This window comes from Nanorana parkeri, unplaced genomic scaffold (assembly GCF_000935625.1).
Source record: "Nanorana parkeri isolate BGI_ZX_2015 unplaced genomic scaffold, ASM93562v1 scaffold131, whole genome shotgun sequence".
NCBI classification, from domain to species: Eukaryota; Metazoa; Chordata; class Amphibia; order Anura; family Dicroglossidae; genus Nanorana; species Nanorana parkeri.
Window position 1 is genome coordinate 784,589 of NW_017306399.1, and position 27,886 is coordinate 812,474.

General features: G+C 44.9%; 1 protein-coding gene across 1 annotated transcript in view; it reads left to right on the forward strand.

The window, feature by feature from the left end:
- The window catches only part of PATJ (PATJ, crumbs cell polarity complex component), a 159,812-nt gene that overhangs the window by 34,483 nt on the left and 97,443 nt on the right, over positions 1-27,886 (forward strand). Inside the window, exons 13-18 of the mRNA XM_018553838.1 lie at positions 665-738; positions 4,625-4,681; positions 5,765-5,899; positions 9,745-9,906; positions 10,613-10,666; positions 11,972-12,112. Coding sequence (XP_018409340.1) covers positions 665-738; positions 4,625-4,681; positions 5,765-5,899; positions 9,745-9,906; positions 10,613-10,666; positions 11,972-12,112 — 623 coding nt within the window. The remainder of the gene's footprint in view (positions 1-664; positions 739-4,624; positions 4,682-5,764; positions 5,900-9,744; positions 9,907-10,612; positions 10,667-11,971; positions 12,113-27,886) is intronic.

The window sequence follows — 27,886 nt, forward strand, 5'->3', positions numbered from 1 at the left end:
AGGGCCAGTCCAAGACAGGGTACCAATGTCCTCCCCTAGTGACTAGAAGTAGTCATCTCTGGAGATCCAGTCCCAGTCTAGCAGGCTCGTAGCTTCAGGGTTTGGAAGGGAAAAGAAACAACGTATGGAACCGGTAGCCTCCAGTCTTGGGGCGATCATCTGTGAGTCAACCAGGGGGGATCAAAAGTAGCCACCAGACAGGGTCTCTGGAAAAGAGTCGGTGTACCACCTCACTTGCCCGCCTGTTCAGGGTGGCGGAGTAGGTGTGGGGTTGGCCTCCTGGCGCCTGCGTCGCCGTTTCTTCTGGGACATAGCTGGGAGCCACGAAGATTCTGTAGGCACAGAGGCCCAATCCGGTAAAGCCGGGTCAGGCCATCCCTCTAGGGTCACCGGGGGAAGTTGTAGGGCCCGAAGGATTCCCGGGAGGTCACTCGGAGTGCGGAAAATGTGGGACTTGCCATTCTTACGGGCCACCAGATGGAAAGGGTAGCCCCAGCGGTAGGGAATGTCACGTTCTTGTAACGACTGGAGTTTTTTTCTAACCTTTTATTGTGAAATGTCTAATTTTCATGTGTCAGTGATATTAGTAGCAGCAACTAACTTAATAAATTGCATCTTCTATATGTCATTTTATAAAAATATATAAATGCCTCTTTCTTCATAGGCCCCCTGACTCCTGAGACTGAAGCATTAAAATCCAAGTGGGAGAAGCGCCTTGGCCCCGACTATTTAGTTATGGTATGTAAAATAAATAGTACACAATCCCAAAAACATAAATGTGACATGTTGGAACTTACCGGTCCTTAGATGTGGTGGTTGCCTTGCATTTTGCTTTTTTCTCGCTTCTTTTCTTTATGTTCACTTGGTTATCCAGCCAATACCACACTTCCAACTAGCACAACTGAAACAAGATATTACAATGGAAACCTGCCCCCCGCCTATTATCCATTACATAGAGAGCAATGTAATTCATAAGGCCGGGTTCACACACCTGCATGGTTTTTGCAAGTTTGTACATGTTCAGCATGCGATTATTTGCATGTTTATGCGCATGGTGCACATTTTGATGCATGTATGTATGCGGGTACCTGAAGACGGGCGTTTTACCTGGCAGCCTATAAAACATTGCGGGCAATGGATGAATGTGCTTATAAAACGAGCATGAACATGTGCAATATGTTTCTGCTGCTCGTTTCTATTGAAGTCTATGTGGTAAAAATGCACTGTTGACTCCCCAAAGAAGCTCATGTATCTTTTCGGGCATTTGGGGTTTTCCTGCTCAGGTGTGAACAGGAGCCATTGAAAATCTCGGAATTTCTTGTGTTGGGCATTTAAAAGCGCTTTTCCAACTGCTCATAAACGCCTAGGTGTGAACCAGGCCTTACAGTCAGCACAAAGTTAAAAAGACAGCATGCCAGGATACAGCGCTGCACTTGAGGGGTTAAATTGGAGATATGTTATACGGTTTGAGCAGCCTCAAAAGCGTATGGACCGGGGTGTCCAACCGAAGAGTAAGTTAAACCGTGAAGGGAAGGGAGAAGTGCTGCAAGCCGAGTAGGGAACAGGGCGATTTTTCGCTGAACCTTGTAGGGGGGGGGGGGGGGGGGGGGGCGGGAAAACTGGGAGCTAATATAAGTTCCCAAACTTCCGTGGTTAGTCCAATTAGTTCGAGTGTGGTCCCAAAAATGCAAAACATCAGATTGTGGAGGTGAATGAACTGGCGTGTTCAAAAAAAACAAAACAGAAAAAATCTAGGGACTTACCCCTATTCTCGGTTTAACTTAGTCAGCACAGGCAGAGAGCATAGGAAGTAATCAGCTGTCAAGATTTCCAGCATGATCAACAGGTATTTCTTTGAAAATATCAAACCGATAGAACAAAATGCGTTCAATGGTATACTTTCCAGTCCAATAGGGAGCAAATACGATCAGTTCATTATTATGCATGTAGATTTTCTTAAAAAAAGCATGTAAGAAGATCGTTAGCCATAATTTCTAAGTATTTACTGTCTGAGGGTGCCCAACAAAAGTCCAAGTGTCCAAAATCTTTTAATAATGATTATAGTTCACAACCGGATAACATAAAACAGCCAACGCATTTCTTGGGCTCAACGGGTTCTACCCCTTCTTCAGGATTCAGGTGTTGTAAGTAGTAGGACTTAGACCTGGTTCACACCTAGGCATTTTTTAGTTGGAAAAGCGCTTTTAAATGCCTAACACAAGAAATTCTGGGATTTTCAATGGCCCCTGTTCACACCTGAGCAGCAAAACGCCAGCAGGAAAACACCAAATGCCCGAAAAGGTATATGAGCTTCTTTGGGCAGGGAACAGTGTGTTTTTGCCCAATAGACCGCTTAGGCGGCAGCAAAAGCATGTTGCACATTTTCGTGTGCGTTTAAACGAGCGTTCGTCCATTGCCTGCAATGTTTTATAAGTTGCTAATCAAACGCGCATCAAAATGCGCACAACACGCAAATAACCGCACGCTGAACACGCGCGTACAAACGCACAAAAACTATGCCACCTAGGTGTGAACCCGGCCTTAAAGATGGCACAATACCCAGGGATAACTTGTAATTGTATTAGAGTTACAGGAAGCCTGGAATCGGCACGTTCTGAGATGCTGGCTCAGCCTGCTTGTGCAGTAGGGTTGCCAAGGGGGGGAAGGGGGGAGCTGGAAAACTGGGAGCTAATATAAGTTCCCAAACTTCCGTGGTTAGTCCAATTAGTTCGAGTGTGGTCCCAAAAATGCAAAACATCAGATTGTGGAGGTGAATGAACTGGCGTGTTCAAAAAAAACAAAACAGAAAAAATCTAGGGACTTACCCCTATTCTCGGTTTAACTTAGTCAGCACAGGCAGAGAGCATAGGAAGTAATCAGCTGTCAAGATTTCCAGCATGATCAACAGGTATTTCTTTGAAAATATCAAACCGATAGAACAAAATGCGTTCAATGGTATACTTTCCAGTCCAATAGGGAGCAAATACGATCAGTTCATTATTATGCATGTAGATTTTCTTAAAAAAAGCATGTAAGAAGATCGTTAGCCATAATTTCTAAGTATTTACTGTCTGAGGGTGCCCAACAAAAGTCCAAGTGTCCAAAATCTTTTAATAATGATTATAGTTCACAACCGGATAACATAAAACAGCCAACGCATTTCTTGGGCTCAACGGGTTCTACCCCTTCTTCAGGATTCAGGTGTTGTAAGTAGTAGGACTTAGACCTGGTTCACACCTAGGCATTTTTTAGTTGGAAAAGCGCTTTTAAATGCCTAACACAAGAAATTCTGGGATTTTCAATGGCCCCTGTTCACACCTGAGCAGCAAAACGCCAGCAGGAAAACACCAAATGCCCGAAAAGGTATATGAGCTTCTTTGGGCAGGGAACAGTGTGTTTTTGCCCAATAGACCGCTTAGGCGGCAGCAAAAGCATGTTGCACATTTTCGTGTGCGTTTAAACGAGCGTTCGTCCATTGCCTGCAATGTTTTATAAGTTGCTAATCAAACGCGCATCAAAATGCGCACAACACGCAAATAACCGCACGCTGAACACGCGCGTACAAACGCACAAAAACTATGCCACCTAGGTGTGAACCCGGCCTTAAAGATGGCACAATACCCAGGGATAACTTGTAATTGTATTAGAGTTACAGGAAGCCTGGAATCGGCACGTTCTGAGATGCTGGCTCAGCCTGCTTGTGCAGTAGGGTTGCCACCTTTTCTTCAAGAGAAACCCGAACACTCTAGCGACGTGCTGAAATTTTTTGGGGAGAATGAGTCGTGGCTTATTCACATGTAAATAGCGCCACCCATTCATATGTAAATATCACAGTTAAGACTATTTTCAGTGTGGGGGGCCAGTAGCCCCATCTAAATTTTGGTTGCCTCTGTGTGCCTGACATCATGTGTCCGGGTTTCAGCTGCCATGAAACCTGGACACAGCATTCAAAACCCGGACTGTCCGGGTGAATCCTGGACAGGTGGCAACCCTACCGTGCAGTTCTTGGCTGTATTCACAAATATCTGACACAGATCAGCTCCTGGTGCAGCCTCTCACTGTGTAACTTGCTATATAGTTACATTGTTGCAATTTGGTTACTGAGGTAGAGGAGACTGAGGAGATGTTTTCTCCTGTCTCTGCAGCAGACTGATGGCTTCATCTCGGCCTAGCGTATATGCGTGTATATGCGTGCACTATATGCAATCCCAGAATGCATCACTCGTAATGGAATTTTAATGTGCTGTACGCATAGACACTCGTATACGCGCGTACATACGTGTATATGCGCGTAAACACGCGTATGTGTGCGTAAATACGTAGAGATACGCTGCCTGGACGCATCTCTGTTCCATTCTGTTTTTGCGCATATATACGCTGCGCAAATATACGGCTCCATACGCAGCTGTGTGTATGGAGTCATTTATTTGCATATGTTGCAGGGGTACAATACGTACGTACGCGCGGATACGCGCAGCAGTATGAATGAGGCCTAAGGGGTAGATAATACTGTTGCTGTATATTGTGACAGGTCAGGCATTTAGGCAGACTGGTAAAGTTACTGAGAGATTTTCTGTAATACCGTTGACAAACACTTCCCCTGACTCTTGTTATCCTTTTACAGGTTGTCGATCTGGATACAAAAATAGAAGATGATGAAGAGCTGCAGAAATACTCCAAGGTCTGTAATTCCCTATTTATCCTCATTTTTTTGGACCTCGTCTATCACAAAGTTCTGTTGTTTTATCTTACAGAACTGGTCTGGTGGAAGCTGTCATATTTAAAGAGCTCTTTAAAATATAAAACCAGAAATCCAAGTGTGCGATAATCAGCACAGTTACATCTTTACATCGGTTAATTGGAAAGAGCTACAAACGCTCCTTGTCCTGACAAAACACGGCCACCCGTGAGGAATAAAGGAGAACTAAAGCCAAACCTTTTTTTGCCATTAGTCCTCTTTTGGGTTGCAGGAGTAGGTTTACTAATGTCCTCCTGTGACCCTTTGCCTGCTATTTGCTGACAGCGCAGAGCCGCACTGCAGCCGGGAGAGATCCCAACAATATTGTCAGGATCCGCCACACTGCCTGATTGACAGCTCGCTCTGCCTCTCTACAGCCAGAGCCAGCTGTGCCTGCCCTCTCCCCTGTCTGTCCGTCCAATGAGTACTTGAGGAGCAGAGAGGGGAGGGTAAAATCACAGCAGGAAGCGGTAACTTCCCGATCATCTCCCTGCAGAGAGCAGTGAGCTCCCTGCAGGGATTCCCCCTAACCTGTTTGATCCTCCAGCGCTGACTGGAGGAACTGACAGGGGGGAGGGGAACAGCTGGCTCTACCTCTAGATAGGCAGAGCCCGGGATCCGCAGTATTGTCGGGATCCGTCCCAGCTGAGGCGCACGGGAGGAGGTTAGTATATGCCCCCCGTGACCCTAAAAGAACTATGGGATAAAAAAGTTCCCCATAGTTCTCTTTTAAAGGGGTTCTGCAATGGAGGAGTGATGGCAGAGGGATAACTATTTTGACTTCTGTGTTTAACTTCCTCAAGCACAATTTGATTATTTTTTTTGCAACAAAGAAAACATGTTTATTGAAGAAGGCGCATATTGTGGCAAGAATGGCTCAACGCATTTCACGCTACAGCGCTTATGCAGTACAAAGTGCGTCAAGGCTTTCCAACAGCCATATGTGACAATTTGATTAATTGACTAATAAATCCCAAATTAATTTATCTTCAGCAAGTTAATTGTTTTTCATTCTATGTAATGCAGCTTTTGCCCATCCACACTATGAGACTGGGAGTTGAACTTGACTCTTTCGATGGCCACCATTTTATATCGTCCATTGCTCCTGAAGGTCCCGTTGCCAAACTTGGAATTTTGCAGCCAGAAGATGAACTCCTGGAGGTAAATACATTGTATGAAATCTAATAGCTGATCACTTCGGGCCTACAAACATTGTAGGAGTAAGTTGATCCAACATGACTCCAGTGATTATTACACCGCTATACATTGTATGTATGTGGAAATAGTGAGACCCATCTGAATAGAGCGCAGATGTTGGGGGTGGAGACATGCTAAACAAACAAGGCAATCTGGCAGGAAATGGCAATATTGTTTGAATTATATGAACAATATGTGAAGAATATTGAAGTATATTGTGTAGCATCAAGGTATTTTTATATTTGCTTAACTCCTCTCAAGTGCCAGCCCACTGCTTGCATTACTCCTGATGGCTCTTGTGATGAGTACTGAGGCAGGGGGCTGTGAAGTTTTCAGGAAGTTATGTGTAGCACCCTGCTGGCCTCTCCCACCAGCCATGATCTGCCCGCATCGCATACGGAAGCACAGAAACCCTGTTATGATGTCACTGGATCTAAAATTAGGATTTTAACGATTAGCATGTTGATGAGGTGGGAAATGAAGAACCAGGTAAGGCAGACAAAATGTCAGCTTTAATATATTTCAGCTTTCCTTAGAGGTGGTGGCTGCATCCTTTTTCAGTGCTCTACGTTCACCTATGATTATTTTCAGCACGTACAGAAAATAGCTTCTGTTCTTGTCACAAATGAAGTGTCCGTGTCCCTGTGAGATGAACTGAAAGCACAAACAATGTTATCTTTGGTATTCTACTACTCATGCAACTCCCATATTATAAAGATAGAGAGGAAGACATGTTTGCAGTCCATCATAGGTGACAACCATGGCTCCCTCCATGGATACAGTGGAGTGTGAGAATGTAGTCCTACGGACAGGAAGTGTCTCTTCCTTGCTGGAGAGGAAGCTGTACCAGAGAACCTGAAGTGCAAGGATCTCCCTGTGGCTTCTTCATTCATACTGTGGATCTGTGCTCCCTCTTCCTGCTGCTTGAATATCTCCTACCCCCCAGTCATCCAATCACCAGTCATTGGGAGGAAGCTCTGATATGGAGAAATCCTTCTCCTATGTGAGGCCAGCGGAGCACTGGCTGGATTTCATTGCTCAGAGTACTGATGAAGCGATCCACCAAGTGGAAGACCAGTCAGGGAAGTCAGGTTCAAGCCGAGGTCATACACAGGGAGCCAAATGTTGAGGGGCCGCATCACAGATCAGGATCAGGAAACATAAGCCAGGGTCACACACAGGAGATCAGAGAGCAGAGGTACCAAATCAGGAGGAGGAAGCGAAGTCAATTGGTCACAAGCCCGGTTTATACACCGGACATCCGGATACAAGAAGAGAGTACAGGGCACACAGGGACTAGCTAAAGACCACTCTGCAACTTGGTCATGGCTTAATGTCTGTTTATATCTGATAGTGTGCACGCTAATGAGCGTGCATCCGTACACTTCCGAGCACACTTCCGCACGCTCACGGGCGTGCGCTATTGCGCATAAACAGACCTGTACATGTGCGCCCACGTGCTGAAGCGCATTTTCCAGGAACATTAAGCAATGGATTGCATACTTGAGTGCGTGCATGTTTTTGGGCAGGAGTCCATCTGCAGGTAAGTCTCTTACATTTACCTCCAGCAGGGAAAGTAGTGGTATGTTCCTGGCTGTGCCGTACGGGAATGTGAATCGCAAAAGTGTCTGCGCAAAATTTAAAAAAAAAGAATTTTGGCATATAAGACCATTCACATTTCAATCATGGATTGAGCCATTTGCCTGGAGGTCTGCCTAAATCTCAAACCGCCCAATATTTGCTTTATCTGGGATTTATGAGCCACATGCAAGCCATCAACATCTCTGGACAGGTTCTTCCCATTACTTTCCTCGCATCTTGTCAAGCCTCTCGCTGAGCTGACATGTTTTCCTGTAATAAAGTACTCAGTGTCCTGCTCGGTATGTCGAGCGATTCCTGTAGATCGCTATGACTACCATAAAACAAAGGCAAAACCCAAGCTGTTTCCCTTTTTAATATTTGATCAAAATCAAGGACCGATGCGGCTTACAAAGTTTCCGTGCAGAACAATCTGGGGCCAGTGCAGGAAACTCTTATTAGGATTCTCTTCACGCTCGTTTTGACCTAAAGAGCCATGCTGCCATGTCAGTACTCGGCGTACACATAATTTAATAACCTCAAAAGGCTGTTGGATTTGCTTTTTTTTTTATTCCCAGAAATGTAATCTCGCTCTGGAAGGAATGACATATTTTGACAAAAAAAAAAGACTACAAGACATAATACTGGTTAAAGAACTGCGGACAAAGGAACGAAGAAAAAAAACCTCGCTTGGCGCTCTAGAACAGTTCGGCTACACCCAAGCACCTATCAGCATCACTTCATATATACGTGCTAGGGACACAATCCTGAGCACATCTTGCAAACCCTTGTCAATGTAAATGGTATTGTTGGAACAATACGTGTTTATCTTTACACCGGGGTTGGCCGGCTTGGGTCAACAGAGTCTCATAAAACAAGTTTGATGCAGATTTACAAACTGCTTAATTGCGATGCTGCCAGTTTTGATCTTACAAATAGCTCGTTAAAGCGGACCGGATCGCGAAAAGTGAAGAATTGCTGTTTTATAGGGAAAATCATGACATTTTGCTCAAGCAAGTTCCCTGCAAGATTTTCTATTTTTTTGTTGTGGCGCAGTAGAGCCTTTTTAAAGAAGAAGGTATTCACACGTCTCCATTTCAACTCATGTCCCCGAAATAAGAGGATTGTTCCTCATTTTAGGACAGTGGGTGTTGGAATTTCTTGCACAGCCTCACAGAGAAACACAAGCACACAGTCTGATATGCATGCTGCACATGGCTTGACTAAAACAGGAAGGAAGCTGCCGCTTTATTCTCTACATTATTCAATACAACAGAGTATACTAACAGTGGGCAGTAAGGCAAATCCATTGCTTTTTCCTCCTTTGGCCAGATGCACATCTAGAACTGCTGGGGCAAATATAACCTAATATTACATAGCCATTTATTCCAAACTGCATACAAAAGTTTCACTCTGCATGGCTGTCATCTCAGTGCAGTGTATGGAAACCTTGGCTTCTATGGAGTAGGGCTTGGAACCCAATGGGACAGTATAACCATACGGGTTGTGGCAAGAAGGAATTATAGGGATCAAAAACCCCTCCAACTGAATCAGTGCATAGCACAGTAAAGCCTTCTTTAAAACAGAAGGTATTCGCATGTGTCATTCCATCACGTATCCCAAAAATAAAAGGATTGTTCCTCATTTCAGGACAGTGAGCGGAGTCATGCAAGTTATTGCTGTTCACCCCTTTTGACCAGATGCACTTCCAGAAGTTCTGGTGTATATTGCACAATATGATCGAACCATTTATTCCAAACTTCATACAGCTGTTTTAGGTTATTTTGCCTTAAAGTGACACTAAACTCCGGAGTTAAATCTTTAAAATGCATCCATGTACCCCAACTTTTAACAAAAACGTATCTTATTTGTGTATCACTCGGCTGTAGATCCTCCAATCATCTCTGAATTGGTGCTGACACTGTCCTTCCTTCTGGAGGGGGGCTACGTCTGTTCCCCATGGTCCCTGTGTGTGTTGTAAAGTAGTCACCGCTCCAAGCTCGCTCCCGTGATGGACTACAATCTCAATACAAATTAGTAAACTAAACCTGAGATTGCTATTGGTATGTGACAGTCTCAATGCTGTAGAAGAGTGTTGACTTATGGAGAACTTAATCTCAATAAGACAAAAATAAGTATTTTTTTTGTCCTGGTAAATATATTGCACGTGGACTATAGCAATGTCCTGTCATATGACCCACTGGGTCTCACACCCTTTTTCTTCCCCATAGGTCAACCAGGTGCAGCTCTACGGAAAGTCACGCAGGGAGGCAATTTCATTCCTCAAAGAAGTACCTCCTCCCTTTACACTGGTCTGCTGTCGTCGATTGGTTGATGATGAAAACGACAACTTTGCGAATGATTCAAAATCTTTGAGGATCCAAGATGAAATGGTAGCTCCTTCTTACATATAATACATATTATACTAAAATGTTACATTCTTTTCAGTAGACATGTGCAGCCGAAAAAATTCGTTTTTAGTTTTGCTTCGTATTTCCGAAATTGGGTCCTGTATGTGTTTTCGGATTCGTTTCGGATTTGTAATTCGGCCGAATTTCCGAAATTTGGGGTTTTGCGCGAACGGACGAATGTTCGTACGTAGCAGAATTAGCACAGTTGACATTTCTGGTGGCTGTGCTCTAGTCTTCACTATAAAAAGGGACATTAAAATCCTTTTCCTAATTTTGTTTATCCGTTCAAACATTGACGGTGCACGCACAGGAACATGAAGTAATGTTTTTATCTTCACATGCTATGAAATCCTCTTTTGTAGTCATCGTAAATTTCTAATGTCGTTTCCGTTAGGACGAAATTTAGAATTTCGGATCCGGAATTTCGGATTCGGATGCTTTCGGATGAATTCGGACATGGTACATTTCGGAAATTCGAATTTCCAACATTTTGTCCCAATTTCGATACGAAACGAATCGCACATGTCTACTTTTCAGTAATAAGTTAAACAAAGGACACTTAAGTGTCTATTTATAAAGGGTTTCACAAAAGATTCACACAACTTTTCACCCACACATTTTTCCATTTAAATCGAACTGGTATTTGTTATATCTATTTATCCTTTTTTTTTGTGTTTTTCTCTTTTAGGAAGAAGATGTTTTCCAGACACCACAAGCAGTTGGCTCTGCGCATGTTAGTAAGGTAGCTTATCAAGACTCATTGATATGCTAAGCTGATCCTTGGCCTTGATTAGATGTTAGAAAATGTATTTACCAATATAATATTTAGCTGCTTCCCACCAGCAGTCTATAGATGAATTTTCCGCTGCACACAGTGCTCAGGAAGCATTACTCTATGTTCCCACTTTGACAGCTGCAACTGTCGCTGCAATCTATTAGACCAGTCTGTCGATGACAGCTAACAATCAGCAACCAGATAGAGTGGTGTCTGATGATGTGATCACTTTGTCAGCTGTGTCAAACGGCTATAACATTGTGATCACATGCAGGCATAAACTGTCGGCCTGCAGATGCTACTGTAGACTGAAGATGGAACTGTGCCTCTTTTTAGTATTGTAATTGCCAGATATAATTATAGCATTAAATAAATATATATTATACTTGATGGGTCCAGCAGCAGTTGTCCTCTGTGTACCTCCCACCTCCATAGGTATACCCTTGGATATCCTGTGGGTATAGAATAAGTATTTTTATTTTCGCTTTTTCCTTCATCTACAGTGGTAACCTGACAAAGCTTTTCTTTATACTTTTAATGAAACAAGCCATATAAACCATTTTATATAATAATAATTAATGACTCGTTGCCCGGCTTCCTGATTGCTCGCGAAGCTGGCCAACAAGTCCTTACACGGCACCCTGCTTCCTGATTGGCCGGGAAGCTGGCTCCATGCCCCCTAGTCACCAAGTGTCAAGGGAGCATCGAGCCAGCTTTATGGCCAATCAGGAAGCTGGGCAGCGTGTAATTACTCAGGTATCGGGCTAGGCATCAGAGCATTTGGGCGAGTACTCGCCCAAATACTTGGCATCGGCACCGATATCGATACTAGTATCAGTATAGGTGCATCCCTAGTGCCTATTATTGCACAAGACAACTGTTGCCAGATCTGGCTAGTTGGTTGTACAGGAAAATTTGCTTATGTAACCCACACACAGACATATAATAGACATCGTTTCTGACAAGTCTCCTGAAATGAATATTAAATTCAGGTCTAATACAGATTTTCCTAGATAGTTGCTTTTGTCCTCCCTCCCCCCTTCCCCTCCGAGGCTGGGGCAAAGGGGGTCCAAGTACATTGATATGAATAAGCCTGAAACAATTGTCACAACCATGCTACGGACAAACCTTGTGGTGGTCACATTTTTGCAGCCATGGTTTCATCTGTGTTTTCATCTTGCACCAACATTCCTCAATTATCCCCCAGATGGTTTAATTCTTCTTTTTTTTAATTTTTTTTTATTAATGGTTAAACTTTTGTTTTCGGTAAAGTCAGTAGAAGACACAGCTCGTGAACTTCAGTTAAACAATGAAGAAGACGACGGAGAGTTGACTTTGTGGTCTCCAGATGTGGAAGTTGTTGAACTGGTGAAAGACAAAAGAGGGCTCGGGTTCAGTATTCTGGATTATGAGGTATGTTTGTCCCCATTCTATTGTGAAGCAGATCTTTCCACCATTTAAAGGGTCATTCCTTGGGAAAAGTAATATTTGGGAGATGCTGAAGACTTAAAACACCTGACAGTCTACTCGATCTTTTTGAGTGTTTATTGGTGAGATCCATGTGCTGGGTGCCCGGCATACACATACCTACTTGCCTGTTGTTATGAGGTGCTTCCTATCCTTGCTGGATTTTATTTTGTATGGTGGTGAATATAAGGGGAGGAGCTGTGACACACAGGGGTGGAAGGGAACACCCAAAACTTCCAGCTGGACAGAAACAGAGTTAGGAATTATGTCAGGATAATCTCGACATTGGAGTATCCACGTCGTATAAGAAGACCCAGCACATCAGGCTCCTTCTGAAACTAAAATATCACTTTTCAATGGTCTTACCCATTAAGTTATTTTATATATGTATGTATATAATATATGTTTTCTTACGTTTTATTAAAGTATATGTCCTGCCAAAACCTTTTTCTTAGTTTTGGTTAGAGCGGGGAAATGCTATTACCCCTGTCAGTTTTTCGCTGCCATCCGGTGCTCCCTTAGAAAGATTTACCCTCACTTCCTCTCATGCTGACTGCGTTTTACCAGATAGGAAGTTAAAGCAGAACTCCGGGCAAAGAGTTCTCAACCCTTGCAGTGGGGCTACCCTCTCGTTTTTGTCTAAGTGCTAAAAAAAAAAAAAAAAAAAAAAAGCTTATACTAACCCTTACCGCAGACCCAGCTGGCTGCTCCTCTGGTCCCTGAAGAGGTCTTCTTCCCTGCTGTAGCGATGGTATGTTCCTCAGTGTCCTCACATACTATACATGGTGTATGGATCCCTAGACTGCTTCAGTGGAGGGGAAGAGAGGCTCCAGGGACCAGTCTAAGAGCAAGCCGGCTTGGAAGATCGGGTGAGTATAACTCTTTTATTCTATCACCTAGACAAAAATCAGCAGTTAACCCTTGCAGTGGGGGGGTTACCCCACTGCAAGGGTTAAGAGCACATTTGCCCAGAGTTCTGCTTTAAAGGAACTCTGCAACACCAACACAAACATGAATAAAAATGCTTTCCTTTAGTAGTATAGAGGAAGGTTAGAACCCCTATCAGATTTCTATTTCTGTGTCCATGTTGCAGATTTTTTTTGCTTGCTTTCTGTCGTGTAAAACCATTGTCCTCAGGCCAGGCAGTGAGGGTGTAGTGAGGATTATTCTTTCTAACGGAGCCCTGAATAGCAGTAAAAAGATAAAGGGGTTGTAACCCTTCCCTTCTCTACCAAAAATTAAAGAAAAAAAAGTTTTTGGCTTAAAGCTGAACTCCAGGATAGGAAAATTCTGTCTAAATACAAGAGGCATATGTATTCCTCCTTAAATCTTAGTGAGCTTTGTGTGTTTCTTCAAGATCTGTGCATTAATCCAGTGTGAGACTCGGAGCTTCCTGTAATAAAGACCGCTCACTGCTCTCTCCTTGTGCAGAGTGACTGGTCTTGTCTCCACCCCTTCCTGTGATAAAGACCGCTCACTGCTGCTCTCTCTCCTTGTGCAGGATGACCGGTCTTGTCTCCGCCCCCTCATGTAGCGGGTGGAGCCTGGTGGGTCCCTCCAACTGCTCTGCAATGTGCAGCTCACTGATGGTGACACTGCTACTTTATATGGCAATAGCTGGGGTCGGCAAAGCCATTTACCACACACAAAGTGGATTTATTCCCTTAGAGGCTATTGAGGAATATATTTAAATCTACGTTTCTGTGCCCGGAGTTCAGCTTTAACATACCTGTTAACAGAATCAGTTCTTGATTTTGGTGAAGGTGTAGGGAATGCATGTGCTGGAATTGGGGGGATCTTTGGTCTGCAGGTAGAGGGGAGCTTTTCTTCATTGAACTGCAACAGCACGCACTCACACTAACAAGCCGTATTCACTAAAAGAAACTAATTGTAGGATCTCCCGTCTGACATCATCCTAAGATGGCTGATTACAAGGGTTGCCAAGTTCTGTCTATATACCAGCACTCGTCCACAAAAATGTATGATTTGTTAGCGCTTTTGTACAATTTTTTTTTTCCCATTTGGATTTGCTGTTCCTCCAGCTTTAGAGAGCCTCGTTTTTAGTTTTGGGTCAGTTGCTACAGATTAAAAACACACAGGCCCAAGTTCATGGGCTGATCGCAGATTCCTGTAAATTTTTTCCTTTCAATGATTTTTGATAGAATTGTTTCGTTTCCAGTATGAGGCAATGTATTGGGATGGCCATACATGTGTATTTCATCACATTTATTGCTGCAAGACGACAACTAAAGGTGGACGGAGATTGTTTTTCCTATGGATTGTGTACAATAAAACATTAGATAGAACGGGCTCCAAGCTGACTTCCCTAAAACCAGACTTTATGCTTTATACCTGTATGGCCCCATAGACATCAATGGTAAATGCCCGGAAACGCATGTTTCAAACCTTTGTGTGTTTTTATCGTACAAAGTTTCCCATCGATGTCTATGGAACCAGAAAGCTTTGTTATCTGCTGAAAAGTAGCTCATGTACTTTTTCCAGCAACAGGCATTTTTCTGACAAAGCACTCAGGTGTGAACAAGGGCCATAGAAATGAATGTGATTCCTTGTCTTAAACGTTTTGTGGCTTGGCTTTGAGCGACAGGATGCCTAGCTGTGAAGCAGTGGCGTCACAAAGGGGGTGTGGCCTGCACCCGGTTGTCACCATTGCAGGGTTGACACTAAAATGACTGACAGTCATTTTGATGTCACCCCCCTCTACAAAGTCGGGCACTCGGTCATGGACTGAGGGCCCGACATTGTCCTGAGAGAGGAGGGGACCTGGCGGCATACCTCATCCGGCCGGGTGAACATCCCCTCCTCTCTCTGCCGGCGTCCACCACCAAGATGGCTGCCAGCAGGAGTCAATCAGATGGCCGCGCATGCGTGATGAGGTCATGTGCGATGACGACACGGCGGGGTGTCACCTGTTCTAGAGACCGGGTGGCACCCAGCCACGGGACGCCCCTGGTGTGAACGGGGACTTAAAGTGAAACGGCGTGGTTTTTTCAGCCTAAAACAATCACCCTCCATATGCGCCATTTACGTTGTAAGTCTTGAAAGTAATGGAAATCACCAGCACTCAATGAAAAACATTTTAACTTCTTGTGTGCATTTATTACAGAAGTGCGTCACATGAAAAACCAACGTTTCGGGGCCACACAAGGTCCCTTCATCGGGGTGACATAGGGTGGCCAAACTCTGTGAGAATCACTGCCACTAGATGGAGCCGTGGAGGATAGGAATTTCATATGTTTCTCGGTAATGCTGGGGCAATGGCATTCGGGTCTGGGATGCAATTCGAAAATTCGGATTCAGACCCATTTGGATGCACTAAACCGAAAAACACATCTGATTGGCCAGAAAAGTCACATGTCCGATTCAGTTTAGTTTTTGAATGAAATTCAAACTGGACCTGAAATTCGGAAACGGAAATTCTGATTTCATAAAAATTCGTATGAATTTTGATTCAGAATGAACCAAATCGCACATGTCTATTTCTAATCAGGGCCGGATTTCCCACAAGGCCAACCAAGGCCCGGCCTTGGGGAAGCAGGGAGAAGAGGGGCAGCGGGGGTGTGGAATTCCTATCTCCCGATGCCTGGGACATGCAGTTGTTTTCTACATTTAGCCCTGCTTTGGGCAAGCAGAGCTAAATGTATAGCGGGGAAGCCGCCACTTGTTTTGTACAAGTGATCCCGGCGATGTCACCGAGATGACTTGTATGCAGCCTGCAGGTCTGCCATTCTCCATGAGGGGGTTTGGTGGGTAGGGGGGGCGCATTGGGGAACCTAGCCTTGGGGCAGCAGAGAGAGTAAATCCGGCCCTGGTTCTAATATCTGAATAGCCAATCCTGCGAAGATGTCAGTAAATGTTTATAGTTGGAGCTCGGCTGTCATTGGGAATCCATCAACCAATCAGCGTTTTCTGTGCTGGAGCATTGCACCTGATCGCTCTCTACCACTTCCTAACAGAGATCTTCCTCAGTGGAGGAAAAGGAAATTGAGAAGGAGCGGGGTGAATGGATTCAATTGGCGAGCTGCGTGCATTCCCTTTTTAAATATCTATTTTATGATCAGACAATATCCCGTAGCTATAAAAACTTTCCATCCAATTATTATCTTTCATATGACCGGGCTTCTCTGCTAGATATTGGCAGAGACTGAAACCCAAGAACCCAAGTCCCGTAATTACAGAGCACTGTCTGCAAAAAATCCTGAATGTTCTGTTTTGTGTGTGTCTTGGGGGCTTTAAAGTAGGTGCGAACCTCAACGGAATGATATTAAATTTTCTAAAGCAGTGCGTATCCCAAATAATTGTCTTGTTACCTCTCTTCATCCTTTGTTGCGTCTCAGTGCTGCTGATCTCCTGCAGCTTCTTTGCAGCCAGTTCCATTTTAAGGGGAAAAGAATGAGCTGGGTCAGCATAGACAGTAATTAGACCCTCCCAGAAGAGGAGGGAGCTTTGATAGGGAGGGAGGAAAGGGGAAAAGAATGAGCTGGGTCAGCACAGACAGTAATTAGACCATACCAGAAGAGGAGGGAGCTTTTATAGGGAGGGAGGAAAGGGGAAAACAATGAGCTGGGTCAGCACAGACAGTAACTAGACCCTCCCAGAAGAGGAGGGAGCTTTAATAGGGAGGGAGGAAAGGGGAAAACTATGAGCTGGGTCAGCACAGACAGTAAATAGACCCTCCCGGAAGAGGAGGGAGCTTTGATACCCTCAGGTTTTTTGGTTGGCGACAGGGTCTCTTTAAAAATAAACGGTCTCAGAATTACATTGTATGTGTCACATCACTGTCACCTGTACAGAGGGGATGTAAACCCGTATGTGGTCCGTGTATTTGTCAGCTCAAGGCACAGAAGAGGAATGTAGGATGTTGCCGTGCTTGGAATTATTCTGTCCATGACATGTGACTATTGCAGTTAAAAGTGGAACAACGGAAGCGCGCCCGGAGTGAAGTGTCATACAGTCCCTCTCCTCTCCCTCTTCATTTCCCCCGACCATTTAACTTATTTATTTCCCCCGCGCCCCTGACGTTATAATAAATGTGATCTATCTGCTGCCGGTGGTTTTTCTAAAGCATGACATTACATTTCAGAGTTATTGGCTATAAAGATGATTGCCGTTCTCGCAGGCAGCGGAGCCTCCGGCGACAAATGGACCCGGCGTGAATCCATTTATCTCGTCAGATTGTCTGATCTGGTGATCGAATCCAAATTTGTTTTGCAAACTATAGGAATACACGTGTCGCTATACGGCGCTGCGAGGCCGAGACCTATAAAAAGATGCAACACTAAGAAAAAAAAGAACTGTAGGAAAGTAACTTGAAGCTGAAGTTTAATCTGCTTATATTTTTGCCTTCCCTTGTTTCCCTCCATTCTTCCTCATAATTTGTGGTAATGAAATTTCCATTTTCTTTACATACCTTTTATTTTTAGACCGAACTACGTCATTACTGGGCCTCTGTGCGTTTTTGCATTGCAGCCAGGTCATCCTGCCTCAGTGCTCCTCTCAAGAGCCCTCAGCCCTGATGTCTTGGGAGGAGTTCTGCAAATATCAAAATGCCTTCATGACTGGGTGTCAGTTTAGAGGAGTGGGCGTTCCTAGTCAGGCTGCATTTGCATGCATGCCGCCATCATGTATATTTGAGTTTCCATGATTCAAATAATGGAAATCCAGTAACTGAAAGGGGCGGGCCAGGCAGGGGCATCCCGAGGCCGGGTTTCACCCTGGAGCGGGGACCGGGTGACACCACGCCATGATGTTATCGCACATGTGCGGCTATCTAATTGACGCCTGCCGGCGGCCATCTGGTGATGGACACCGGCAGAGAGAGGAGGGGACGTTCACCCGGCGGGATTAGGTATGGTGCCGGTTCCCCTTTCTCTCTCCTGACACTGTCGGGCTCCCGGCCCATGAGCGACTGCCTGACTTTTTTAGAGGGGGTGATACCAAAATGACGGGCATTTTGGTGTCACCCCTCCAATGGTGTCACCCGGGTGCGGGCCGCACCCCTCTTGTGACACCACTGGGGACAGGGACTGTCAGCCTGGGATGGAAAGACCTAAATGATGCTGGATGTCTTCAAGCCAGGAAATGAGATGGGCTCTATCTTACCTGCAGCTTCTAATGCACATTGTGAAAAGCTCACGGTGACTCCTCCAAAGCTAACATCCACCCAGCAAGGCAGAGTTATTAAGAGACAGCTGCACCCTACTGGCTGAAGGACTCCTCCATAATTGGCTAGAGCGGGGTAAGTCTTGCTGTCAGAGGGTCAATGATGTCACTGCTGTACTGAGTCAAGTGCTGGGCACCACTGTACAGCTACTGTGTTTTTCAGATGTATTGGCCACATCTTGATGAATCTTAGGGCCATACAGTGGTGCCCAGCACTTGACTCAGCGGTCCCTCAGACAACAGTGCACAGACCGGCCAAGCGGCGGCCCCTCCCTACATTAAAGCAGTGCGCCTTGCCATCCTGGCACTGCTTAGCCTGCTTGCAATTTAAACAAAATACATTTGATGATGTGATAAGGAATACCAAGCTGCATTCATTTGTGTCTTTTGCATCAGCCTGGGGAGCAGCTTTAATCCTTGCAGGAGTACTGCTGGGTGATCCAGTGCAATCAGGTACTTGCAGATATACCTGTGCTCTTGGTTCTCGGGGAAAGCCTCTGCATCTATCATACAATCCAACGCATTTCAGGGGTTCAAAGTGTTACCCTTTCTCAGCTCCAGTGCACACTTTCTTCAACAGTACCAAACCCGGATGAAGGGGGCACTCTCTGAACCCCCTAAAACATGTCTGAATATAACTAAATCTGGACTTTCCTTATTTTGCGTTTTGCTCTTTCCAGCTTTTCACATCCATCAATATGACCTGACAGGGTTTCTATCCTTTTCCCTACTCTTAACACTATAAATAAATTGGCCAGTTATACTTGTACTAATAATTTATAGCTCTCACGATGGGACGTTCTAGCTCTAGCAGCTCGTCAGTTTCATCGCCGTTCTCCGGCTTCTATAGCATCCACAGGGGCCGGGATGGAATTTTTGGCTGCAGGTGATGCGGCGATGGAAGTTGGCCGGTCTCGTGTATCTCATGGACGTCCCTCCGAAACACACTCTGTCCTTAGTTACCCAATGACTTTTTTTATTTGATAAATGTATATCTTTCACTTCAAAAATTCCGTCATGACAACACTATGACCTCTCTTTATAGTCCGCACCTCTCTGCCAGACTGATGGTTTCATTAAAAACGGTATCTTTGCATCTTACTCTCACTTGATTCCAGGCTTCATTGTTTAGCGGTTTGGTGTGAAAGTAAATGTCTAATAAGACCGGCCTTTCAATAAACCTGTCACATCGTTATTGATTTCCATCAATGGCTCACTTTCACTTTTCAACAGATGTAGAATCCCGAGGGGGGAAGGGATTTTTAATACTTTCCGTTTATAACTGTCATTGCGTCATGTTAATGTTATCTTTAAAGAAGAACTCCAGGGATTGGAAAAACGTACCCTTCCAGTGGGGCTACCCCTGCAATGCAAAGGTTAAAGTGACATTAAACCCCCCCCCCCCATTTAGGCCTTGTTCACACCAAGCGCAGAGCAGGTTTAGAGCAGATCAGTTGCAGACCGAATCAAAACTGCGTCCAATGTATTCCAATGGTATTTTTTGCTCCAGTTCACATCGCAGCGTGCAGTTCCAGAGCAGGTGGAAAAACTGCAGCAGGCCCTATTTTACCTGCTCTGGATCTGCTCTGGATCTGCAAACGCATCACAAACGCATGCAAGTGCCTGGAACGCACTGAAAGACCATTTTAAACTTTAAAAACATTTTTTTTGTGTGCCAAAAACGCGTCACAAACGCATCTAAAAGACTAGCGTGCGTGTGCAGAAACCTGACCGGATCTGCTCTGCATTTGGTGTGAACAAGGCCTTAAAGGAGAACTATGAGGTGAATGAAAATCACTCATCCTCATAGTTTGAGCCGACGTGTGACAATGAAACTGTCACGCGTCGGCTCAACAGATCGGGAAGTGAGCGAACACATACCGTCGCTCGCTCACTTCCTGATCATCTCCCTGCAGAGAGCGGTGACTGTCAGTCATGGCTCCCTGCAGGGATTGCTCCAATCCTCCAGAGATTACTGGAGGAACGGATGTGGAGCGAGCGGGCACAGCTGGCTCTGCCTCTATATAGGCAGAGCCCACTGTCACTCGCGCAGCTGGGTGGATCTTGACAGCATTGACGGGATCTGTCCCGACTGCGGGGGTCTCGGTATACCGCGAGCTGTAGCTCGTGATATACTGAGCTTTGGGGTCACCGGAGGACACTACTATATGATCTCCTGTGACCCTTAAGAGAATTATGGGGAAAAACACTTACACCATAGTTCTCTTTTAAGGACTTGCCTTAAATGATGCCTCTTGATCCAATCATCTTCTTCTCTCCACTTGTATTCAGCAATCCCTCCAGTGCTGGTGCCGGTCTCTGATCCAGCGCTGACTGCTTCGTCTCCTGTGTCCCATGGTGTCTGTGCGGGTGCACACTGCCTGGCTGCTTGCATTGACTTACCCTGTGTCTCTCCTCTAAGATCTCTACTGCGCATGCCTGTCCCATGATCCTTCACGGCCGCTCGAGAATCTTCAGATCTTTGGAAAGGAGCGAGCAGCGGAAACGCAAGTAAGTTTTTACCTTTTTTGGTGACTTTTTTTTTTTTTTTTTTTAATGTTTTTGCATAGGTCTACTGCCTGCTAGCAGTAAATGTGTGCAAAAAAAATCCCAAAGAAGGTTTAATTCTACTTTTAAAGTGACATGAAAGTCAAAAAAATGTTTCCCTCCCCCAATGTTAATATCAGCCCTTACCTTAAATTATGTGTTTTAATCCGATCTTCTTCTTTCTTGTCCTTTTCATCTGTCCCTACAGCGCTGCGGCGGGTCTCCGATCCAGCGCTGACTCCTCTGAGCTTACTGGCACTTCCTGTCCCACAGTGTCTGCATGTGGGTCCACGCGTCCATAGACTTACCTTGTGTCTCTCCTCGCGTCCCGGCCGAAAATGTGATCTGCGCATGCGCCCGCCCCAAGATGATTTGCGGCCGCCCGAGAATTTTCACATTTTGCGCAGGCGTGCCGCCATCTTTGAGTATATCTTGGTGTATGCAAAGATGGTGGCACCCAAGCGCAGAATGCGCCGGCGGCCGACATGGAAATTGTGGAACTACAAGACTCATGACACACTGTAAGACTGACAGTTACTGGCATGATTCCCAGAGGCAGAGGCATGTTGGGATTTATAGCTGAAGCACAGCTGGAGAGCCAGAGTGGCTTTGCTGTATTTTTAACGTGACTTAATAAGGGTTCTCTTTAATAAACATTTAAGCAGTGGGTAGTGACCTTGTATTAAATCCCAGTGACAGTGAAACTCTATGTCCGGCTCCCATCAGAGTTTTATTCTTGCACGAGTGAATCTCTGAGTCCGTATCATAACTTTTTCTCACTCGCTGTCCAAACTAAACTTGATTTTGTGCCCCATTTAATATAACACACGTTCGTAAACATCAACGTCCATGACATCACATACAAGAGCACATGATTTAATGAAGTGCGCTGGCTCTTATCGAAGCCACAGAGAGGTTCTGGATTACAGCGGGTAGATTATTAATAATATTTGATATACACAGAGGTGTCTCCCTTGTGTCTCATTCTGGCGACTGCTTTCGTAGGTCTGTTGAATGTGCACATCAGCTCAACGATCTGATTATTTTTCTGTGGCTTTCATTGCCATTTTCTTACATTACACTGTCCCTGCTGCCTGCAAACCAGTATAATATATATTCATGAATGGCCCGCTTCATCCAGAATATTTCAGTTTTGCCAAGACTCGATTTAAAGAAGAACTATGGGGTAAGTGTTTTTCCCCATAGTTCTCCTAAGGGTAACGGGAGGACATAAACTAGCTTCCTCCTGTGACCCAATGCTCAGTATACCGCGAGCTACAGCTCGCGGTATACTGAGACCCCCGCAGCCGGGACGGATACCGACATTACTGTCGAGATCCACCCAGCTGCGTGATTGACAGCTGGCTCTGCCTATCTGGAGGCAGAGCCAGCTGTACCCGCCCCCTCCCCCGTCTGATCCACCAGTCAGCGCTGGAGGATCGGACAGGGGAGGGGGGGAATCCCTGCAGGGAGCCATGAGTGACAGTCACAGCTCTCTGCAGGGACGGGATCGAGAAGTGAGCGAGCGACAGTATGAGTTCTTTCACTTCCCGATCTATGGAGCCGACGTGTGACAGTTTCATTGTCGGCTCGAACTATGAGGATGAGTGAAAATCACTTGCCCCATAGTTCTCCTTTTTAAGGTCTTTTTAAAGCAGAACTCAAGCCAATCATAACAATGTAATAATAGCTCATTAACCACTTGCCGCCAGTGCGTTTTATAGAAATGGTGGATAGCGTGTTCTTAAATAATACATGTACACATTTTTTTTCTCTCCTACTTGCGTGCGCCCGAGGAGGACACCGTAAACATTTTAAACGGCCATCAACAACTTGTTACGTGAAGTGTTCAGGCAGCTGTAGAGCCGTCCGATCGCTTGTATGCTGCGTGGAAGTGTGCGGGACACCCCATTTGCCCGTGCTGCCGGCTATTCCGGGTTCCGCTGACCCCCCCCCCGTGTGGGCCCAGGACTGGCACGGCAGCTCTCTGAACTGAGATTGGAGGGAGATCAGCACATTTTTTTTATTTATTTATTAGTAAAAAATAAAAACAGCCAGTGGGGATTTAATACCACCAAAAGAAAGCTCCATCTGTCCCAAGAAAATGATATAGAATTAATTTTGGCTACGGCATCGCATGACTGAATAAATGTCAGTCAAAGTACCTCAGCGCTGAATACTGAAAAATGTTCTGGGATCGTGACTCCTAAATATTAAAGCCAGACAGCTAGTATATTTAAAGGAGAACTATGAGATGAGTGCTTTTCACTCACCTCATAGTTCTAGCCGACCTGTGACAATGAGACTGTCACAGGTCGGCTCGGTAGATCGACAAAGGAGAACTATGGGGAAAAGCCCTGACCCCATAGTTCTCCTTTAAGAGGGCCAGCAATGGTAGAGCCCATGAGAATGTCACTTTAAACTTTTATTGTTCAACTTAACTGAATTCTTACATCTTACTATTCTTTTTTTACAGTTAGAAGGTAAATTCTTTAACAGATTCCTGTCTGCAAGAATACAATGTAACAAACACACAGCGGAGACTATAAGTCAGTACTCTTTGTGTAATACTGAGGAGTGACAAAGTGGCACATTGGCCAGTATTGTGTAAAGACGATGGGGATGTTCCATTTTCTGGTCGCGGGTCGCCTGTTCATTCTGAGTTTGGATCCCTTTAATTTCATCTCCGTAAAAAGGAGCATATAACCGCAACTAAAGAAAAGCGTTCCTTTCATACCACGTCTCCTACATGCACCTTATTATTTCCTAGCAGGATACTGACACCTCTTGTTAGATAAAATCACAAGTCCTAATTGTAAGTCTCCTTGCGGGCGAAGACTTCCATCCAGAGCAAACTGTGTTTTCAGAAAGGGGTGATAGATTTACAGCCAGGGTTTGGATGGATAGCGTGTTGGATAAAAGACAGGAGACAGCGGTGGACTTTGTGTTTATTTTGGAAACTGATTCACCCGAGTCAAAATCTTCTGGGTGTACTCTATCAAACACATGCCATTGTTGTTTTGCCATCATCATATACTGTAATTTCGCCCCTGTGTTGTGGTCTACCGGAATAACTTTTCCCATAACAATAAAACTTTGCTCCGTACTGGTCGCGGCAGAGCAGTTTAGATTTGTAAATAAAGCCTAATAGCTATTTTGTCTTAGTGACGCTGGTGGCTGCAAATATACAAAATAGCCGATCCCCTAGACTAGGCACCCAAAATAATTTGTTGTGTTAGCCAATCCTGATTTCGTAGAGTACCTTGGATGGGATGTCCCACCTAGAACCCAATTCGTTTTTATTATAGCCCATGCCATGTAGTTTGGAGGCTTAGAGTTGTTGTTATAATAATAGTACAGGATTTATATAGCAACAATTTGAACAGTGCTTTACCAAATAAAGGGAGATAGTACAGCTACAAAACAATTAGAGAGGAGGATTAGGATGGCCCTTACAGTCTAAGGCCCCTGTTCACACCTGAACAATTTGAAGCTTCACCAGGAGCAATTCAGCATTCAACACTCATATTATTCAATGGTGTCTGTTGAAGTTTATCGCTTATATGAATACATGAGCTTTTTTAGGGGGGCAGAGTCATGCATTTGGCCCTAAATGCTACCAAACATGGTAACTGTGTGTAGATGAGTTGATGGAGAAAGTAACATTTCGGTAGAGGCAGGATAGGCTTTTATTATTTTTCAGGGATAACCTAAAGGCAGACAGAGTAGGAGATAGGCAGGCAAGTTGGGGTAGGAAGTTTTAGAGGATGGGAGAGGCTTTGAAGAAGTCCTGGAGGTGAGCATGGGAGGAGATGACAAGATAGCAAGAGAGCAGGAGGCCTTGATGGGAGCGAAGTGGACAGTTTGGATGTTATTGTTAGATGAGGTTGGTGACCTAGCTCGGGACAGAGTTGTGGATGACTTTGTATGTTGTTAGTATTTTGAATTCTATTCATGGTGGAACGAAAGCCAGTTGAGGGATTGGCAGAGAGGGTGGGGTTTAGAATCCAGTGGAGAGATTGGCAGAGAGGGGCATGGTATGGAAGCCATTGGAAGGATTTGTGGAGAGCGGGATGGTATGGAAGCCATTGGAAGGATTTGCAGAGAGGGTCATGGTATGCAAACCAGTGGAGGGATTTGCAGAGAGGGGCATGGTATGGAAGCCAGTGGAGGGATTTGCAGATAGGGGCACGGTATGCAAACCAGTGGAGGGATTTGCAGAGAGGGACATGGTATGGAAGCCAGTGGAGGGATTTGCAGAGAGGGACATGGAATGGAAGCCAGTGGAGGGATTTGCAGTGAGGGGCATGGAATGGAAGCCAGTGGAGGGATTTGCAGAGAGGGACATGGAATGGAAGCCAGTGGAGGGATTTGCAGGGAGGGGCACAGTATAGATGCTAGTGCAGCGATTGGCAGAGAGGGACATGGTATGGAAGCCAGTGGAGGGATTTGCAGAGAGGGACATGGTATGGAAGCCAGTGGAGGGATTTGCAGAGAGGGACATGGTATGGAAGCCAGTGGAGGGATTTGCAGAGAGGGACATGGTATGGAAGCCATTGGAAGAATTCTTGAGAGGGGCACGGTATGGAAACCAGTGGAGGGGTTTGCAGAGAGCTGCATGGTATGGAAGCCAGTGGAAGGATTTGCAGGGAGGGGCACAGTATAGATGCTAGTGCAGGGATTGGCAGAGAGGGACATGGTATGAAAACCAGTGAAGGTATTTGCAGAGAGGGACATGGTATGGAAGCCAATGGAGGGATTTGCAGAGAGGGGCATGGTATGGGAGCCAGCGCACGGATTGGCAGTGAGGGGCGGTGAACACTTCGGTGAACGGTCGAACTGTTCTGATTTCTTACCTGCCCTTAGAAAACAAGTGAGAGACTTTTCTTACTTCCTGTCCCTAAGACAAAGGAGGACTCCATTCATTCATGGGGGGTGTTCTGTAGTCCACAGAGATAGTTGGGAACAACGGGGAAATTGATTATTTCTGTTGCATGACTAAACAGTGCTAAATGGGACCGTGAGACAATTTACTTAATAACTATCCCCCATTGTAACTGAAAACAGTGCAACAGACAGCACGGGAAGTTACCATCTCACAACGTATTTGGCAGGATCAACTGAGAGCAGTGCTACAGACAGCACGGGAAGTTATCTGCTCACAAAGATTTCTGGCAGGATTAATAGGGGTTTTTTTTTTTTTGTTGCACTTATTGAACAGATGTAACAAAACACTTTCTATGGTATATTTTAATTGACCAAAAAGAAGCGAATAAGAAAAGTGCATTGTTTGGAGTTTACGCTTTTAAAATAAAAGTGGACAGGTTGACTTTAAAGGGAAATTCCATTGCAGTTCATACATCCCATGACTGCTCTTATATCTCATCTCATTTGTAAGGTATTTTTAGAGAAAGCTATGGGCTCACCTCCCCCACCTGCATCCCGATAAGTGTCATCCCGGCATTAATCTTCGCAGCTGCAGGACAATAAATAACTTTTAATTTTTTTTTCCCCTCTAAATTCCGAGCTCACCCCACCTGAAAAAGCAACTCCTCTGCCTCTCCGTTCCCTGGGCCTAGCGTAACCGCATACCATGTCGGATTATTCCAGTGATCTGTTTATTTGCCTTTACAGTTTGTATCAGGCCTACGTGCCTAAGATTCCTCCGGCGCGATCTGATTTCAGTGCAGCCGGCGCGGTGAAAGGCAAAAAGGGAAAAAAGTTCCTGACTTTCTAAATAGGAGTTTTATATAAAGACTTTTATCTGCCAGAACTTCCTGATGAATAGCAGAAAATAATTGGTGTTTTTATAAGGAGAAGATAGCGGCACAGCTGGAAAAGCCTCTTCAGATTCTCCTTTTTTTTTTTCTCCAAAAGACCTGATAGTTGTCCTTTCTCCATTTGTGTTACATTGATATTTCTGATATGGGCATATGCTTTTTATTTTGTTGAAGGATTAGAGCCCTGGTGCCGGGTGGCTTTTGGGCCCCAGAAGCCAATAAAGGGGCTGCAATGACAGCGGTCACTAGCAATCTCATATAACATGCCCTCAGTCTCTTCCAGTCCTCGCTGTGTAACCTCTTATGGACGGAGCACTGCCTGTTAATTATAGACGGTACTTCATCCAGCTTTTGACAGCTATGTTGGGTTACACATCAGCGGGCTTTACCACTGCTGTGTGTAACCTAACACAATGCGGTCAGATCTACAACAAGCCTCTGACTTGGAGTCAGAGGCTTGAGCTCTGTGGATGGTTTGCACCATTGGTCCAATCAAAAAAAACCCTCACCGCATCCATCTAGATGCCTCATCCGTGATGAGCAAGTGAAGGACATGGGTCGTGACGCCAGAGGCCATGGTCACAAGCAGAATGAGAAATCTTTTCCCCACTCTATGCAAATCTAAAAAAAAATAATAAATAAAAATTAGGCTTTAAAGTAGATGTAAACCCCAACTGAATGACATAACATTCTCCAAAGCACCATGCATCATAAACAATGACTGTTTTTCTTTAACATATTAACTTGATGATTCCGATCTCCTGCAGCATCTTTGCTGCCCCTTTCTTGACAGTGCGCTCTCACCCTATAACAGGAAGTGCCTAAACAAGAACCTTCATGGCAGAATGAACAGGGACTTTTTTCAACGAAAAGTGCATATTTGAAAGAAAAAAAATGAAAAGTACTTTTAAAACGTTAGAGTTTTTGGTGATTGGGTTTCTACATGCCCTAAATGACCCAAGATATGATTGTAAATGGTCCCTCTCCTTCGTGTGTGTGTGTGTGTGTGTACTGTGTCTCTGCAGTCCACCATGTCTACTTACTGTATGAGAAATATCTTCAGCATCCTGTGTCATGTCACATATGCACCTATGTAGGGCTGCAGCAAATGAATTTTTTCATAATCAATTAGTTGCCCGATTAGTGTTTAGATTAGAAGCATTAAAACTCTCTCTCCTCTCCTCCCCTCTCTTCTCTCTCTCTCTCTCTCTCT